General features: G+C 46.1%; 1 protein-coding gene across 1 annotated transcript in view; it reads left to right on the top strand.

The window, feature by feature from the left end:
- The window catches only part of MXRA7 (matrix remodeling associated 7), a 31,432-nt gene extending 25,973 nt beyond the window's left edge, over positions 1–5,459 (top strand). Inside the window, exon 5 of the mRNA XM_041486535.1 lies at positions 1,121–5,459. Coding sequence (XP_041342469.1) covers positions 1,121–1,235 — 115 coding nt within the window. The 3' untranslated portion in view covers positions 1,236–5,459. The remainder of the gene's footprint in view (positions 1–1,120) is intronic.
- Positions 5,460–19,249: the final 13,790 nt, after the last annotated feature.

Here is a 19,249-nt window from a genome sequence, read left to right on the forward strand (position 1 = left end):
AGGGACAAAATGAGCCCTGAAGTAACAGGGCCTTCATCTGCCTTGTCACAGCCATAAAGCACCACATCCCCATTAGTTCTTTCTGTCTCCCACAGGAGAGTCAGGAATGAGATGTGCTAGCAATAGAGCAGCCTGATCCCCATCAGGTGGGAGTCTGGCAGTGGGAACATTCCATCCCTCAGCCAGCCCTGCCTGGAGCCACGTGCACATTCATCTTGCCCCAAAAGGGAATTTTGTGCAGTTACATCAGTTCATGAGCTACCTGCCAAGAAATGGCATTCCTGTGCTGCCCACCCTCTGTATCCCCCAGAGATGAGCGGTATAAATCCTCCTACAAATAAAGCCCTGTCACAGATACCAATCTTCTTGGGATGTGCAATGGTTAACTGGTTCAGGGTAGGGAAAATTCAAGATATCTTCTGTCACGGGGAGAAGGAGGTTATCTACTATGGGACTGCCTGGGGATTAAAAATCTGAGCTAGGTGGTCCACTGGTCAGCCTCTGCCTACACAGGGACCACGTCACTGCTGGACTGGCTACCTGGGTCCATCTCACCATTGGACATTGGGAGAAAAACTGGAATCAAAGCAAATTCCTCCTATCCGTGATCTTATCTTCCAGTGGCTGATTCAAATCATGTCCACACTGGGAGGTAGTCTGCTCTCTAGTTTTAAGTTAGGATATGCATCTAAAATTTAATAGCTATTCCTGAATTATTCTGTATCTACATCCTCTCATTACAGAAGGAAAGCACACTGGGCTGTTGAATCTTAACCCAGGTTTGCTATGGAGTCTGCTAAATTGACACATGTTGGCCTTACAAAATTCCATATGTCAAGTTATCTTGAAAGTTTGAGCATAGATAAGCCTTAAGGAGCTCCAAAGCCAGTGTTAAAGCAGGCTGGTTTATCTCCACGTTTAGGGAGCTGCAGGGTGATGGGATAGATGGGAAGGGGGAGGAAGGAGAGCCAGAGGCTATCTCTGCCTTATCTCACACGGGCAGATTTCCTGAAGCCAGTAAGGTTTGCACAGTGACCTGCCTTCGGCTCTGTGTTTCATTTCACAGTGGTGTTCTTGCTCCTGGACTGGCTATTCCTACTTCTCCTTTTCTTCTCGACAGGGTTCAGAGAGAGCAGCTGGCTGCCATCTTCAGACTGATGAAGGAAAAAAGTGACACGTTTGGAGAGATGTCTGAAGGGGACATGAAGGAGCAGCTCAGACTGTACGATATATAACCCTGCAGCCAGGGGAGCTTGTGCCCAAAAGCCATCTCGGCCCTTGTTCTGCAGGACACTGGAGGCTGTAGTGCTTTAAAAGTGTCCCAGTAGTTATTTTGCAGTTCCAGATTGTTTTGCAAACACATATAGGCCTGTGATATGTATTTCAAAAGACTTGTAATTCCTCAGCCTTTTAATAATTTTTCTTTGCAGAGCTATCATCTCGTACAGCAATTTTTTACCTCTTTCTGGCTGGTCATATGTCTCAGTCCTACAAAGCAGTTAAACTCACTTTTTTTCTGGCCATGCTTTATGCAAATGAACTCTCAAGCCTAGTCTTTCTCAGTTTGACATCTGAAGAAAGCCAAAGAAGATAGGTGTAAAATGAATGAAAATAATAGAATAACTCAGGTTGAAGGGTCCTGCAGTCCAGCCTCCTGCTAAAAGTTGTCAGACCAAGGTGGGTTACTCAGGGCTTTATCCTGTTGGGTCTTGAAAAGCTCCAAAGATGGAAACTGCCTCCCTCCCTTGGCAGGGAGGCTTCCAACCCTACGGTTAGAAAACAAACACCAAAAGCAAGGCATTAGCACTCTGATCAGGGCGTGTTGCCCCTCATCTCCCTGGAAAGAACACTTCATCCTCCTTCAGGCTGGCTTTTGAAACCAACCCAAGCTGGTTCTGGCTGACCTCGCTGAGATCATCCTCACGCCTGAGGAAGCAGCAGCAAACTCCAGCCTGGGAACACAAACATCTCCTGACACTGGGGAAGGGACCACAGAAAGGCTGCTGGGTTTATCACAAGGATGGTTGTGTCCACCCCAGATCCTGCTCTTCTCATACAAAATTATGTGGGAAACTACATACTTAGGAAATCTCTGTGATTTTATCAAGCATTTTGAACAGTCTTGAGCAGCTCTTGTTGGTTTGAATAGAGTAAATCAATGAGCATTCCTAATTACAACTAAATGTCTTCTGGTGTGCTTATCTCTCCTATGAAATCCTGTTAAATACTTTCTTATCAGGAAAAATTTTCTTGCTTTTAGTAACTGCTCACAAAGGGAGGCAACATTTTCTGCCCCAGTTTTAGGGAATGATCACTTAAAAAATTAGTTTTGCTTTATTTTGTGTAATCCTCTTCAGCCCAAGAAACCTAATATCTCATTATCTGCTGGCTGTCTCCCAGTACAGTGTGTTCTATAACATCAGACATTTAGATTTTAAGAATTATTTTATCTTCTAATTGTTTTCACTTAGGCCAAGGCATATTTATAATGAGTTCAAACTGGTTTTACTACCAATCATGACTTAATTTAAATGTAATGTCTGAAAATTACCTCTTCTTATTCAACATGAACGAATTAAGTGGGAAAAGCAGTCCCATGAAGTGAAATATCACTCTAGCTTGCTGTGTCCCTAGGACACAGTTTCCTTTGCCAAGCTGTGCAAAGGGAGAAATGTAGAAAAATCGTATATGGGACTTGTCCCTAGCTCAAAACTGAAATCAGGATCTTTTCCAAAACTTTTCATGAAAGCAAGCAAAGGAGAGATAAAGTGTAGTTGATTTTTAGTCTTTGTCTTGCAGACTTCACAGTTTATTTCCAAAATATTTTTATATTTCCTATGTTATGGTTGGTTCTTCTCTGAATAGGAACATTTCTGGGGCAGAAAAAAAAAAAATCCTCAAACCCTTCAGCTTCAGAGAATGCCAGCAATGACAACTCTGTATAAGGGACAGCAGCTGGGATTAACCCTGTCCTGTCCACACCAGCTCCCAGCACATCACCAAAATGTTCAGATGCTGCTGATAACAGGACAGTGGTGAAAAACCTGCTTTTTACTAGGCTCAGATTTAAGAAAGAAATTAAGATAAATAGAAAAAGATAAATAAAGAGCCTCTCTTTCCCCAAGACGCGAAAGGAAGGGGTGTCAAGGTGTGAAACCCACGGGTTTTGAATGCATTCCTCCATGCGCATTGGCAAGGCTGTAATGAGGAGCATCCTGCTGGACACATCCTTGCGGGTCCATGGAGGTGGTGGGGAGGGACCTGCAGCCATGGGGAACGTCCTGATTTGTTTGGGCATCTCCTGAGGCGCTTCCCCCGCTGGACTCGTCAATGTTTATACAGAAAATGTCACCAGGGCTGTGGCAGGGCTTCCCTTCATCTCCCCTTCCGGGATCCTCCTCTGAATAACTGCAGAGTCACAGAAGCCATTGCAGATTTATTTGTGTTGAAGTGACCTTAGAGTCACCAAGTTCCACCCCCACCCCAAAAGGGGATGGTGGCACTGGGGGATCCTGGTCTGGGGCAAAGGCACTGGGGGTCCCCGAGACAGGATAATGGCAGGGAGGGGTCCCTCATGAAGGGACAGTGACACTGGGGGTCCCTATGACAGGATAATGGCAGGGAGGGGTCCCTCATGAAGGGACAGTGACACTGAGGGGTCCCCATGACAGGATAATGGCAGGAGCAGTCCCTCATGAAGGGACAGTGACACTGGGGGTCCCTCACGAGGGGATGGCAGTACTGGGGGGTCCCCATGACAGGATAATGGCACTGAGGGGTCCCTCAAGAGGAGATGGTGGTACTGGGGGGTCTCTGGGACAGGATAATGGCAGTGAGGGGCCCCTCATGAAGGGACAGTGACACTGGGGGTCCCCATGACAGGATAATGGCAGGGAGGGGTCCCTCATGAGGGGATGGCATCACTGGGGGTCCCCATGACAGGATAATGGCAGGGAGGGGTGCCTCATGAAGGGACAGTGACACTGGGGGTCCCTCATGAGGGGACAGCAATACTGGGGGGTCTCCATGACATGCTAATGGCAGGGAGGGGTCCCTCATGAGGGGATGGAGGTACTGGGGGGTCCCCATGACAGGATAATGGCACTGAGGGGTGCCCGTGAGGGGACAGCGACACTGGGGGCGCCCCACGGCCGCGGGCCTCGCTGCCATGGCAAGAAGCGACGATTGCCATTGGACTGACATGTCCCTACAGGGCTCCCGTACGGCAAAGCGGAACGGGCTCGGACTGTCCCTGTGCGCCCTCCGTACCGCGCAGCGGCGGGGCGGAGCTGGCTTGAAACGCGCCGGGATGACCGTTACCGACAGCGCGCGTGCGCAATGAGTGACGTAATGCGCTGAGTATGACGTCAGTCGCTGCGGATTACGTAAATCTATGCGGATGACGTCACGCACTGCGGGTGACATCATATGGGCGCTGCATATGACGTCACGCAGGTGGCGCTGAGGCGGGGCCGGTGCCGTCCTCACGGCGATGGCGGCGCGGGGCGGCGGAGCGAGGGGAGCCCTCGGAACCTTGGGCCTGTGAGGCCCAGCTCGGAACTGAGAGCAGTGACGGGTTTGGCTTCACGAGGCAGCTGTGGTGGAAAACCAGCGCTGGGAGGAAAATAAACAGCGGGAAGGATCCCACTGAGTGATGAATGGAAATGATATTTGCCTTTACAAATAAACTGTAGCTTTGCTGGTAAATGGAATTGGATATTGAAAGATGAAAGAAACAATGGGGAAAAAACCATAAATTCCGTAAGGATTAAAAATGAAAATGGCGGGTTGTACATTAGAGGGAAATCTCTGGTATGAGGAATTTCAGGAAGTCTGTACCTCTCAAGTACCTCAGAAATGGGGAAAGAGAGAGGGAAATGTGGGAAATTGGGATAAAAAGCAGGCTGAGGCCTCCAAAAACTTGAGAGACCGCAGGGGAATGCCCCATGGCCTCTCCCTTTATTCAAATAAAGTGAAAGGACTCCTCTGTCTCCTGTTTGGACATAAACCTCTGGTGTTTGTGGGTGAATTTTCCTGACAGAATTAAACAGGATCCAATTTGAGAGCTTGGAAAAGGCTTCCAAACTCAGGTGTTAGAAGCAAGAATGTGGATTTGTAGTTTAAAGCAGAGACACGTTAAGTGGGAGAAAGTTTAGAGTTTTAGAGTTTAAGATGTAAAAGTAGTTACAGAGGTAAACAAGGAGTTTAGAATGCAGCACTGTAGGTTTGTGTGCCATAACATGATTGGCTAAGAAAGCTTAAACTTTAGCATGGGTCCATAAGGCAAAATATTTAAGAATTGGGTCAAAAACATGAATATCCTTGTTGGCAGTGTTTTATTGGATGATAAATCCTTAAAAGGTCTTGTAACTGAGAGTCTTGTGATCTTCTGAACCATGCTGTAATGATGTGGGCTGAATTCACCCTTCCTGCCTATGTAGAAGAAAATAAAGCACATCATCAAAAACAACTCAGAGGTCCCGTGTCGAACTCTTTCAAAACTCCTTCAAAAATCCCCGGAACTGTGGGTCCTGTGAGGGCTCTGAGGGCTCCCATATTCAGAGCTCTCTTCTTTAGCTCAGTCCAGCCTCTGCTCTAGCTCAGCCTGCACAAGGCATCACTCTGATCACAGAGTCTGCCTGAGCAGGGACACACTGTTTATTCTGCATTGTTTATTCTGTGCACAGGGGAGGTTTCCACAAATCAAACAGGTGAAAGGTCACCTCTTTTATACAGTAAAATTCACATGAATTTGCCTGTCTAATACATATTTAACAGCAAGTTGGACAAGCCCAACTCCCTGAACTGACACCAGCTGCAGAGGGGGAAACACCTGCAGTCACATCATGGAGCACAAGATTCACCATTTCCAGCAGCAACCCCTGCAAAAAGCTCATTTTAACAATCTGTAGAGAAATCTCAGATCCCTATCAAAGCTGCCTGCACAGCCAGAAGGGAATTCTGCTCATTTTTATCTTCCCCTGCCTTGAGTTGGGCTTGTCCCAGCACATCCTTGCTGTTAAAGTCTCTGTAGGAGAAGAGGTGGGTTGGCACTGTCCTTTTCTTGGAAAAAAATTAGAATACTTATAGATGGGAAAGAGTCTCGCTGCCCAGACACCATGAACCCTCTGCTTTTTGCATCTATAAGGTTATTTTCTACCTTGTGTTGCCTCCTGTGCTCTTCAGGGGCATTCTGGGATTTTTTTGTGAACTATGTCAAATATTTCGAATAAATTCCTCAGGGGTATTTCTCAGAATGAACCAAAGGCAAAATTCTTCACTAATACCTGCCAGAGGAGAGCAAGCAGGAGTTTCCAGAGCAGCTTTGGAGTTGGAACACTAACAAACACCCCACTACTTCCTTCCTGCCTCACCCTTCCAGTCCCTCGTGTCTCTTGACCACTGTTGCCGGGCAGGGAATTAATTTAAAATAGTTGCGATTTATCCCCATAAGAACAAAGGAACAAAGTTCAAAAATCATGTGGGTAACAATCTGTTTTAGATATAATTTCCCCTGGAAGGTGAAATAACTTGCTCTGAAAGTTTTTTTACCTGGTGCCTGTGGGGAATTTGGGCAGTAATTCAGTGAGTGTGGGGAACAAGCAGCTCCTATTTTAAAAAAGCAGCTTCACCTTTACTGCCTTTGCTTTTGTTGGTGAATCACATTTTGATATAAGGACTGTATAAAAAGTAACCCCCTCAGCACTGAAGCCTTTTCTGCCTGCATTGCTCTGGAAGTTTTCTGACCAACACAACCTCAGAGGTGGTGAAAAATGTACAGTGGTGTCTTCTACCTTCTGGTTGTGGCAGCTGAGTGGCATTTTGGTTTTTTAATTATTTCTCCATAATATGACTAATGTTTTTCTCACAAAAGTGAGTGTCCATAGGGATTTTGACATGTCCTAGGAATCAATTTTTTATGTGAGTCCTCTCTAAATATCAAATGAAGCAGCAGAGGTTACAAGTTGTGGAAGCAGCAGATGATAAGAATTCCTAAAGATAGGCTCAGGAGATGGGGATGGAGTGCCAGTGCCATGGATTTGAATCTGACTTTGGACAGGCACAGAGCAAAACATGGAGAGCCCTATGGTTTGTTTTGTTGTTTCTTTTTTTAAAATTTTGAATAGATCTTATTCAGCTCATCCAGTCACTGGATCCCAGCCAACACTTCTGGAATAGCTGTAAGACACTTTTTTCTTTTTTCTTTTTTCTTTTTTTTTTTTTTCAACCTAAAGGGGAAATTCTCCTGTCTGAAATTCTTTCTTAATTCCCAAAGTAGGTCAGGAATGCAGCCATTGAGGTTTGTGCTGTCCTGAGTCACGGTGTGCTCAACTGTTGGGAATGCTAAATTGCACTGGGAACAATAAACACAAAGTGGAAGTATTTCATAGTTTGTTTCATCTTAATTTGTCTCAAAGGAAGGGGATAATTGATTTCGTTTTCCATGAAAAGCTGCTGCCAAACCTGCTGTGGGGATTGTGACTTCCCAGGCGTTGAAGCAAGTCGTTAGGGATGCTGCTGCAGGGAGGGATGAGCCAGCTGACATCACCCTGGGGAAGCACAAACAGCCTCAGCACATGTCCAAAATCGGCAGTGGGACTGGGCCAGGCAGGGCAGGGAGGCTGTGAGCACCCTGGGGACACATAAATGTGCACCCTGCACACATTTATGGGACCATCCCCAAATAATCCTTGGATTCCAGTGGATGCATGGGAGCAGTGGGTTCCTCACCTTCCCAAGGCACCTTCTGAACCTCAAGAATTAGACATCCTTGGCTCCATGTACATGACCTATTGTGTCTAATTTAATTATTCAGGGAAATTCACCTGGGGACTCTCTGCACCACCACGGGCTGTGCCTGTGAGAAATCCAGGTGAGGGATGATGAGTCCTCACAGGGCAGTCAGTTTTTCCTCCTCTGCACTGGGGAAGAGATTGCAGCCCTGCAGGAAGGAGCACTTGGAGAGAGGTGGTGCTGCCTGGCAGTGGAAAGTGGGTTTTTTTCTGGAGCTCTTCATAACTGCCCTCCTGCAATGGCTCATGTTTGCTAACCCAAGGGTAACTTGAACGCAGCCCTGCAGTGCTCCCAGCTGGAATAAAGCTCATATCCTGCAAATGTGGGCAAAAGGAACGTGGAGCCAGCAGTGTTTATCCTCTGGATGGTGCTGTTGTGTTGTACAAACAGCAGAGAGCTCCGGTTGAACATTTCAGATGCTGTTTGCTCCGGGGAGGGTTAAGGATGTGCTCAGTCCTTTTCTATTCACAAATCTCTCACAAATCCTCTGTGCTGGGATCCACCTGTTCTCCAGCATTCCTGAGACTGGCTAAACGTAGCTAATGAGTACTGATGAGAAAACTCATATTTTCTGAGCAATTCCTCCTGGTCAGGACCAGGAGTTTTTTTAGCATCTTATTTAAAACTTCCCTCGTTCCCTCAGCCACCAAGAGTTCAGCTCTGTTTCACCTATGGGATGAGCATTTGTTGGCTCAAGGGAGTGCACTGAGCTGGCCTGGAGTCACAGGAAAAAAAAAAAATCTTTGTCTTGATTAAATTTCACTGTGGGGGAAGAGAAGGCACATGCCTCTGAGGAAGCCAAAGTTCCAGAGGTCAGACTCTGATGTTTAAATGTTGTTTGTCTTCATAGCTCCAGATAAGATCTGAAATAGGTATTTCCTACTGTAATGTGTGTGACCTTTTTCTAATGGTCTTGGAACTTTATTGTTTTGTTTTATAACTCTGTCATAAAGATATAACTGCAATCCTTATGGAGGAGAGGACGTTGTGGATCATTGCCTCTGTCATTTGTCTTCCTTGTCAACACTGCTATAACCCTTTTATCAGAGAGAAAACCAGCAGCCTGTGTGATGTTAGATATTGTTTTGTGACTGCCTGTGACTCAGTTCTACTCCTGATAATTGATGGAGGTAGAAATTAACTCAAAATGCTTTTTTTTTGGAAATGGGAGGGTGGTAAAGGAGTGGTGGAAGTGTTTGGTTTGTAGTCAGTAAGGAAGGTCTCACTGGCTCAGTAACTCTCCTGAAAGGTGGTGCTTTGACTTTGTAGTGCCTTCCAGCATCAGAGAACTGGCTGTCATCTTCTTTCTTTGCAGATACCCAAACTGTGGTAGCAGAGCAGAGCATTGCAGAGAAAGCTGCAGTCTGCTCTTTCTGGCGACCACTGCAAGTCCATGGGGTACAGGGAGAACCCCCTGTGTGACAGCTCAGAGCTGTGTCTGGTGTCCCTGGCCAGGCTTGTGTCCGTGTTGGGTCCCTGCAGCAGCTGTGGTGAGCTGAGCAAGAGCTGGTGTCCAGGATGTGGGCAGGGTGTGCCCAGCCAGAGACTGGCTGCTCCCAGCTGGGCAAAGCAGAGGGCAGCAGAGGGAGTGTCTGACTCTGAGGTGCCAGTGGTTCACACAGGAAGCAAGTCCTGATTTCTGATGAAAAACAGCATCAGATTCATGCTTTAAATTCTCATCTTACTGTAAGCCACAGTAGTGGCTCCCCACTGGAGCACAGGATCTTTTAAATCCCTCCTGTCACCCTGAATTCCCTTTAGCTGCCACTCTGTTTATGTGGAGCGTGTCCTTTCATGTCAGCAAGGACCACTAAAAAATCCAGCTGTTTAACCTTGGAGGAGAAACAGCCCAGCAGCTAATGGATGTGACTGACCTGTGGTGGGAAGAGGCACATAGTGAAGATGGGACTGGAGGGATAAACCAGACTGCCTGGGAATACAGATTTGCAAGGAGATGGAATGACTGACTGCTCAGGCTTGTCCCAGCATCTGACTCTTTACCAAAAGTTAGAGCTAAAATGGAAGATTTATCATTTCTGGAGACTTCCAAGATGTGGTCAGAATGTCTGGGAGGGAGATCACACCTGCTGATTTCTGAACTTTCTGATTGTTTTGGCTTTTTGTCAGAAGCTCTCCTCTCTGTGTGCTTACATACTTCAGTTTTGAAGGGTCTGACCAGATACTGTCCATTCCTCTTCCATGCTCTTTGTTCTGTTTGCTTTTCCACTGTGATGTGAAGCCTGTGGATGAGTTACTGCATGGCAGTAGTAGGAACACCAGAAGAAACCAAATGGAGAAAATAGAAACCCCAGCTTTCCTCTGTACAGACTACGCTGAAATTTTCACACCCACACACTTAAATCAACTTTGTAGTCGTGAAGTTTGACTTTTGGCATGAACAAGAAAACTTCTATTTCAGGCAGCACAACATGAAAATTTTAGGTTGGGTTTGCCAATTCTTTCTCCCCTGTGGGCTGTATTTTTGTCCTGTAGTAAAGGATTCCTGTGCCACATCTGCTGTCCTTGTGCTGTATGACCTTAGTGAAGAAGGCAAGTGCCACTGTGTCTGAACCCAGTGACCTTGAGATAGGAGCAGAGGCATTCTGAAAACTTGTTTTTAGGGGGAAGGTTATCTTCTCCCTATTTTCAAGCTGCCCATGAACAGCCAAGAGTGTTGGGCCTCATTTTGTGTGTAGACCATGACAGTTTCAATAGCCCTACAGTGGCACTTTTAAATTGGCAGTGCTTTGAGTGGGTTGATGGGATGGTTCCCTAAATTTCCTGAGGAATTGGCACTCTATCCTACACACCTCCTTTGCTTTTTATAAACTGCTGGCAGCACAGCTGAGGTGGGAAGTGGCTCCTCAGGGAAGTGGTCACAGCCCCAAGTCTGCCAGAGCTCAAGTGGTGTTTGGACAATGATTTTAGGCACAGGGTGGGATTTCTGGAGCTGTCCTGTCCAGTTGCACTTGATGATCCTTTTTGGTTTGCATGGCCAGGTTTGGGTGGCTACAGGGATGGCTTCTGTGAGAAGCTGCCAGAAGTTTCTTCCATGTCCAGCAGAGCCAATGCCAGCTGGCTCCAGGGTGGACCTGCCACTGTCCAGTGCCAACTAATCAGCGATGGCACTAACACCCCTGTGATGAAATATATAAGAAGGAATAAAAATTATTTCACAGAGGTAATTGCAGTCAGAGAAGAGAGGAGTCAGAATATGTGAGAGAAACAAGCCTACAGACAGCAAGGTCAGTGGAGAAGGAGGGGGAGGACGCACTCCAGGCACCAGAGTGAGGTTCCCCTGCAGCCTGTGGTGCAGAGCAAGGTGAAGCAGCTGTGCCCCTGCAGCCCATGGAGGTTCATGTGGGTGCACATCCACCTGCAGCTCCTGCAGGAGCCCACGCTGGAGCAGGGGGATGCCTGAGAGAAGGCTGTGAACTCCTGGGAAGGCTGAGCTGGAGCAAGGTCCTGTGAGACTTGTAGTGAGAGAAACCCATGCAGAAATGTGTGACCTTGTTGGGGATCCACACCAGAGCAGCCTGTTCATAAAATGTTTGAGTGTCCAGGCAGAGATGTTGGACCTGCATCCAGTACCTGTATTCTTTATGTAGGTGTACAGCAGCAGTGCTGTCTTGCATGGCCCCTCCATTCTCAGTCTGTCTTCATAACAAAAGTCTGTCTTTGCCAGCAGCCAGCTCCTCCTGTGGCCTTTTGAGGCAAATGGTTTCTTCCTAAAGGGCGGATTATCCTTGTTTGTACATGGATATACTGCACCTGGGAGTGATCTCCATCGTGCTGACAGTTTGGTGATATTTGTACTGACAAAAGTGATGTCCCCACTCACTTTTCTGCAACAAGAAATGAGGCAGAGAGCCTCAAAATGGTGTGAGCTTCATCCTGCTCTCTGCACTCACAGCGGCTGACTCAGCTGAGGAAAAGTGATTGTTGCAATGTTTTTGGGGGCACAGACATGCAGACCCTTGGGGTTGGGGTCTGGGGGCCCAGGACTCAGCCACCATGTTGCTGTGAGGTAGCGTGAGAAATGGATTTGTGAAGAATTCTCAAAATCTGACAGAAAGCTCACACAGTCCTGTACATCTGTACGCAACTCTGAGATAAGGTGTGCTGGCTTAGGAAGGCCATGGAATAGAGATGACATTGTGGAGAGAGAGATTGAGCTCAACCAGTTTCAAAACATGGCTTTGCTAAAAGACCAGATATTTTGGAGAATGAGAACTGTGAAAGATGCATTGTAGCAGGACCATGTGGGGAAAAAATATGGGTGATTTGTGTTAGAAAAATATAGGTGATTTGTGTTAGAAGTAACAGCAGCATTGTGGGGCAAAAGCTAATGGGCTGAAAAACATTTATAATGTAACCAGGAAATAGGTTGGCTTCTGATGGAATGGCACTGAGTTTTACATCTCTTATGTCTCACCCTTCATTGAGACTGATAATGGAATAAAATCTTTTAAAACACCTCTCAGTTGCCCCATCTCTGTAAAAGCTGGGAAAACCAACAAGGTAGGAGAGCATGTGGTGTTGGGAATGGCTGGGCTCTGTCCCAGCAACCTTGGGGTCATCAGCAGGTGGAGTTATCTAAGACCCCTTGTACAAACCTTCTTTCTTTAAACAAACTCACCAGAGGACAGGGATCTTTTTCCTTCTTTGTGAGTGCAAAACAGGAAAAATTATCCATATGTACTTACCTGTGGAGAAAAAGTTGGCTGGGGTACTGAGTGTCCACAGTCACTTGCCATGGTTATTTACAGTCACATTTAGGTGCATGTAGGAAGGGATGGTGTAAGGGTGCTCATCTCTTCTCCAGGTATGAATTCCACCTGCCATTTGCAGTGTTGAAACAAAATTTGGTCACCTTGGCTCTGCTCCGAGTCAAACCAGGTTAATAAAACTGGTGACCAGTGTCTGCAGGTGTGAATGTGTCTCAGTTTGGATTGAAGGAAGCCCTGGCAGTGTTGGTGACCACCAAGTCCTTTTTCATGAAGCATGGATAAATGGATCCATGGATCCATTTATAATAAATGGATGAATGGAACTGCAGGCTCCTGGTTTACTTGAAGTTGTAAGGCCAGACCTTATCAAATTCTGGTATTAACAGAAGCACAAGGCTGGCTTGAATACAGTATTGTACAAGGAACAGTAAACAACTCAGGAAAGTGGCCTTCTAGGAAAACTGACCTTCAATTCAGCTGCAATCCCTAGACAAGGAATTGTTTCACAGGATAACACAAAACCCAAAGACTAACCACGTGACAAGACAGAAAGTTTTTATTCCTGGTTAGATGAGATAGCAAACCATGTGAAATTCCACAAGTAAGATGCCACCTATTTATCCTCAAAGAGGAAGAGACAAATGTGCATTTTGTAGATGTCAGGTAAAGCTAATTCTCAAATCAAATTGTGTATGAACTTCCATCCATCAAACAGTGCAGTTATTTTAATGTGTTTGTGGGGTACTTGACATATCAACTTGTTTTTAATAGATTGGTCTCCTGAACAATGGTGAAATGTTTTGACTGTGGCAAAATAAATAATCCACCTTTGACTTTTGGGCTGCTGGAGCCTGGTGGCTTCAGCCATCAGGGCTCCAAGATTGTTGTGGTGGAGCCACAAGAGATAAAAGCTGACAGATAAAGCTGAAAGCAAAAAGATACCCATGTAGTTTTGGGCAAAAGCAGCACTGTTGGCACCATCCTGATTAAATTCTGATGTGATTAACTGCCTTTACTGCTCTGTCTCCTTTCTATTTATTTCAGAGATCTTCTGTCTGGAAAAGTGTGGGGTGCTGTAGGATGGCTCCTCATCCTCCTGGCAGCCAGGAGTGCCTTTCAACATCAGCTGAAGGACCCACAGTAAGGTAGTTTGGAAATGCTTTAGGGTAAATTACACAAAGTTTGTCTACCCAAGGGCTTGTTATTTCTCAGTGATTCTCAGAGCACTTTACCATATGGTTTCACAGATAGCACACACAGTTAAACAACCAGCAGAGTAACTTTTCATAGTTCTCATTTTAATACGGAACAATGTGTCTTCTTGCTCTCGATTGTTTTATGCATTTAAGATGTTATTTTAGTTAACTGAGCTTGTTTTTACTTATAGTTACAATATCAGGGGGTGAATATGAACTTAGATACTGAGCAAGCTTCCATGTGGGGTGGAGCAAAGGGGATCAGCAGTGTGATGCAGTGGTGGAGATGGCTTAGGGAGAGGGAGGGAAAGCTCAGGCACTGAAGGATGGACAGCTGACACCTGCTTGGAATCATGGGGTTGGTAATGGCAGGGAACAGAGATAACACAAGGGCTGGACAGCACCCACATTTGACTTGGTGTGTGAACAGCCCTGTTTCTGTTGTAGGCCTGATCATTCTCAGTTGATAACTGCAAACGGAGACCCAAGGCTTGAGGTGCAAGCTGCAGAGCTGGGACAAACCCCACTCGCTGTGTGTCCTGCCTGACTTCTCCGTGGCACATTTTGGAAGTACAGCTCACGGAGGAGATGATGAATGTCACTGCACATCATTAGCAGAAACAGGCTGGCTCATCCTCTTGGCTCTGGCTGAGACTGCAACAGAAGTGTCCTTCCTGGAATCTTTAAGGCAAACCTGGATTGAACAGATACTAAAGAGCTCCCAGGGATCAGAAGAGAATGTGTGGCCCTTCCTGAGCACCAGGATCTCACATTTCCACTACAACAGCGTAGTGCTGCTCTCCTGCCCAGCAATTACTTTGCCTGGGGATTTCTAAGTAGGAGGTTCATAGGTGGTGTGTATCTGCTATGGCAAAGGCTTCCTTTTTCTCCATAGCTAACAAAAGGCTCTGTCAAGTTAACAGGAGAAGGATGGAAATAAGTAGCACCAGGTATGTATCTAAATAAAGCAGGAGAAGAACTGTTACAGAGAAGGCAATACACAAAAGAGAGAGAAGGGAAGAGAAGCATCTGATTTTCAGCAGCTCCTTACAAGGACCTTGTGGCTGTCCCAGTCTTGCAGCTAAAAATGTGACTGCACTTCTCTGAAGCTCCTGTCAGTCAGGAACAGAGAGGAAAGCACTATGAGGCCACATTTTCCCAAGTGTAAGGCAGGAACAGGATGATTTATACCAGTTGAGAAGCAGGCTTATGTCTTGCATTCCCTGCAGCACTTTTCACCCCAAAAGATGCCAAATGGCACATTTGTCCTGCCAGAGATGTCAAGAGCAGTGGTTTCTGATGTTAAGGCAGTGGAAAGAGTATGGGAAAGACCTTTACCAAGAAATATTTCACTTCTGGCTCTAAAATTAGTGGATCCCCATGGAGATGTGTTCTGTAATTCATATCTCTGCAGGGTCTGAGTTTTGCTGCCAGATGTGATGTGCTGAGATAATATGCCTGCAATTTTTTTTTTTTGCCAGGGGTATGGAGAGGAATTTGGGCTTTGTGATTCTTATATTTCTTTCTCTGTAGCCATGGAGAGTCCTTGAATGCTCCTGTTCCTGGCAGCTACCAGGGACAGGAGCTGGAGAAGCCTGCTTTTCTGATGGGAGGCCAACTAGCCATGAGTTTAATAAATTACCTCTTCACCTGTCTGCAGTGCTCCTTGGAGGACAATCTCTCTCTCTGAGAGATTCCCAGTCAAGGAATAGAATTTTTTCTTCCTTTCCATCAGACAGATTTTAAAAGCGGGGAGAAAATTCCACAATCCATCTTAACCCAGAAGTGGTGTCAGTTTGTCTCTCTGTCTGTCATCTCTGGGGTGATGTGCTAGGCTTCCTGCTGGGATGGCACAGACAAAAGGCTGCTGAGGGAGGCATTTGGATAAAGGATCCCTGGCTCCTTCCAGCCTGTGTAACTCCAGATGATGTTTCCAGCCATTGTTGCTGGGAGTGTATTTTTCTGTGGTTTTTTAAATTCTCACAAATGAAGAGGCTCATCAGTCTTCTCAGCATTGTGTGTCTGAGGAAGGAATGCTGGGAGCAGAGCATTCAGTGGGATGGGGTGAATGTGAAGAGCTCGAGGAGCAGAAAAGGCTGTGTGATGGCAGACTTGGTCTGCTCCACTCTCTTCAGGGAGGTTAATTATCACCCAGAGCTGTGGCCATAGGGAACAGCTCAAAAGCCAAGTCCTTACTATGCTTACTGAAAGAACTAAAACAATTTCCAGCAACCAGAGCCTGCAACAGGGCCAGATTCAGAGCACTTACCCCCCACCTCCCAGTGATTGCTCCAGGCAAGGACATTCCATGGTGTGTGGGCACTGGCTGGAGGAACCTGCCCATGGTCCCACCAGGTGGGAGAGGGGGAAATGATCTAGGTTGGAGCCACGTCATCTGCTGGCCCTACACAGATCCAAGGCAGTTTCTTTACAGGGGCATGAGCTGGCTGGGGCTGGACACCGAGCACACAAATCAGCACTAATGAGAAGCTGACAGGGTTTGCAATCTCTGCAGCTGCTCTGTGGACACTGAGCAGCCACTTGCTCATTCCACCATCAAAACCACTGTGTCTTTCCCTCCTGGAGCATTTCCCCCCATGGAGAGAACAGACCATTTGGCTCACAGAGATGTTCCCTCACTCCTGGCACAGTTTACTGGGGCTCTGCTCTGTGACAGAACTCTGGGCATTCTTGAAGGTGCCTCTGTATAAGATGTAGGGGCTTTGCTTCAACAAATGCTGTTGTCTCTGGCTGCTTCTTTAGTTTTTGAGAGAAGGTTTGGTGCAGAAGGGAAGAAACTAGCTGGAAAATGGCCAGTGAGTGTGGAATTATGGCAAGCTTGGGAGTTTCTGGGCTATCAGTTTAATTTGGTGAAAGCAAGACAAACAGCTGTGCAGAGTTTGCTCTTGTAATTTCTTCCCCTCCAGATTCCCAGCCTGAAAGCATTTTCTTCTGAAGGTGTTTGCTGAACAGGGAGGGAGAAACAAGAACCTAAGGCTGCTAAGCCAAGCCTTTGCTAGCCCCAAGGCATAGCCACTGAGCCGCTGCATGCTGCAGACAATGTCATTCTTTTTCTCCCCCACTTATAACTCAGCTCTTGCATCATCAAATAATACTGTGGGCATGTCCAAACACCCCCAGCTTTAGCAGCTTTATTCCACTGGCTTCCAATCAAACATTGGTTTTGGTAGGTTGTAGACATCACTGAAAGACAAGTTTATCCTGCAGCTAAGATTCATTGATCTGTAGAACAGTTCTGTTCTTGAGCACATCTTGTGATGTTCTGTTCTGTAGACCAGAGACATGGGAGAGTGGAAAACACACAAGGCACAGGCAAGTAAACAAGATTTGGTACACAGCCCGGTGAAGAACGTGCACACAGAAAAGTTTATGGCACAGTTTAAATGCCAGCTTGCCAGCTGACACCCTCAAGACACACAGTGTAGGATTTAATGACAATTAAGCTTGTTTACAAATTTAAGAAAAACCCAAAAAACAAATGAAACCCCAAGCACCACTCCAGGCAAATCTGCCTTTTATATGTCCAGGATGTAATTAAGGATTAGTGAAGTGGATGTGGAATTAAATGGATATTGGAGATCAAATAGGGCTGACAGAAAACCATCTTCACTCGATGATCCCAGGTGCAGTTTGCTTAAATAAAAAAGTCATCTTGTTTTTACAGCACTGAAGAATGGAAAAACTTCTGCTGTGGGCACTGATGCTGAGACTGGACACACCAGCAGTGCTGGGCTTGGAGTGTGTACACCATAAATGAAGCAGCATCTCCTGAGATTGCAGGTGGGATTGCAGGTGGGATGCAGAGAAGCATGCATTTGGACAGGATGCTGTGGCCCTTGAGAGGCCAGGCCCTGTGCACTGTGCAGTCTTTGCTTTGTACCTTCCTGCCCAGGGCTGGGAGCCCTGTGTATCCCAAGAATCTCACTTCTAATAGAGCTGTTTAAGAGATAGCTCTGATCTTGACCTCAGTTTTCACCAGGCCATCCCTGGAGAGTTCCAGTACATCCCCACTGCCCAATCTGACCTCATGTTTGAGCACACCAGCCTGGTGCCTCAGCTCTGACAGACTGATCTCAGCAGTGGGGGTGGATGGTGAGGAAATGATGCTCCAGGGAAGTGAAAGTCTCTGCTCTGACTAGTGGGGGTTAGGTTTTCTTTTCTTACACCAAGAAGGTGAAAAGCCCTGTTTTGCATAAACCAAGCCTGCTTTTGGCTAATGTGCTTGCCAGAGATTTGGATATTCCCCCAAGCACAATCCCTCCTGAACAGACAGTGCTACAGACAAGTTCTCCACAATTACCAGCGCAGATCCTTAAAAGCAAAGAAATCCATGTTTTTCTGCTTGTAGGAATTTTTCTATCCCTTGTGGCTCTTGGTTTTGCAGTAATGTTACATGGAGGAGATTGAAGGAATATGTTTCCTGCCTCCAGAATTTCCCTTTGGGACCCCTATTAGCAAAAAAAGTCTTGTAGTTGTGAAACCTGTTGACTGGCTTTGCTGTGATATAAAACAGGCACCTTCAGCTCTCTGGGTATTCAGTAATAGTGTGAGTGCTTCTGAGATCTGAGATACTGTCAGCGAAAGCTTTTTTTATATCTGAGCTTCATTTTTTTATAAGAGCTGTGCAAAATCAGCCAGTGCCTAAGAAGCAATATGGCCATCACCCATTGAAATTTCAGGGTTAATGTTTAACAGCCTAAACAGTTAGAATAGCCCTTTGCTGTAAATCTACATCCCTGGTAGAAGTAAACACTTCTCTGTCTGTGGTGTCCATCTTTGCAAATCTTTTCCTCTGCTGGTGGGGTGATGTACTCTTGTCTGCCAAAGATTGATTTCACACTGACTGGGGATTTTCATAACACAAACTCCTCTTTTCTGTGGTGGATTTGCACCAAGTCTTACTTTGATTTGTTGGGTTGCCTCCCAACCACAAAGTAAAATGGATGTGTATCTAGCAGTAAGAGCCTGAAGGAGAGATGCAGGACTCCAGGCAGCTCTTCAAAATGCAGTTTATTCTATCCAAGATGTTGGAGCAGTCCAGGCTCGTGGGTGACAGAGCCTGTGCCTACAGCTGTCAGCTCCAGCTGCAGGCAGGCCTGGAGACCCTTTAGTCTTGGTTACAATGCATTATATACTTTTCTTTGCTGAGCATCTTAATACAGAAGAACCAGTCTATACCTTAGCTTTTACCTATAGCCTATCATAACGACTGTAATTACCATATTCATGTTCCTATTCTGCAATCACTAAAAGTTGGTATGTTACAGTTTAAGCTAGAAGTTGGGTTTCAGTTTTCTTGCAGTTGGAAATTCTGAGACCTTTTTTCTACTTGCAACATCAGCAGTCTTGTTTGCCTGTGCTATCTTTCTGCTTGGTGAAAACATCTCGTTTGAGGTGGGTTTATCCTTTGCTCTAAGTCATACAACCTCTTTCCATATCAACATAACCTTTGCCTTCTTAATTACCCAGTAAAACTGGCTCAGCAATCATCAATTTACACATCTATAA

This window comes from Pyrgilauda ruficollis, unplaced genomic scaffold (genome assembly GCF_017590135.1).
Source record: "Pyrgilauda ruficollis isolate IOZ18807 unplaced genomic scaffold, ASM1759013v1 scaffold77, whole genome shotgun sequence".
NCBI classification, from domain to species: domain Eukaryota; kingdom Metazoa; phylum Chordata; class Aves; order Passeriformes; family Passeridae; genus Pyrgilauda; species Pyrgilauda ruficollis.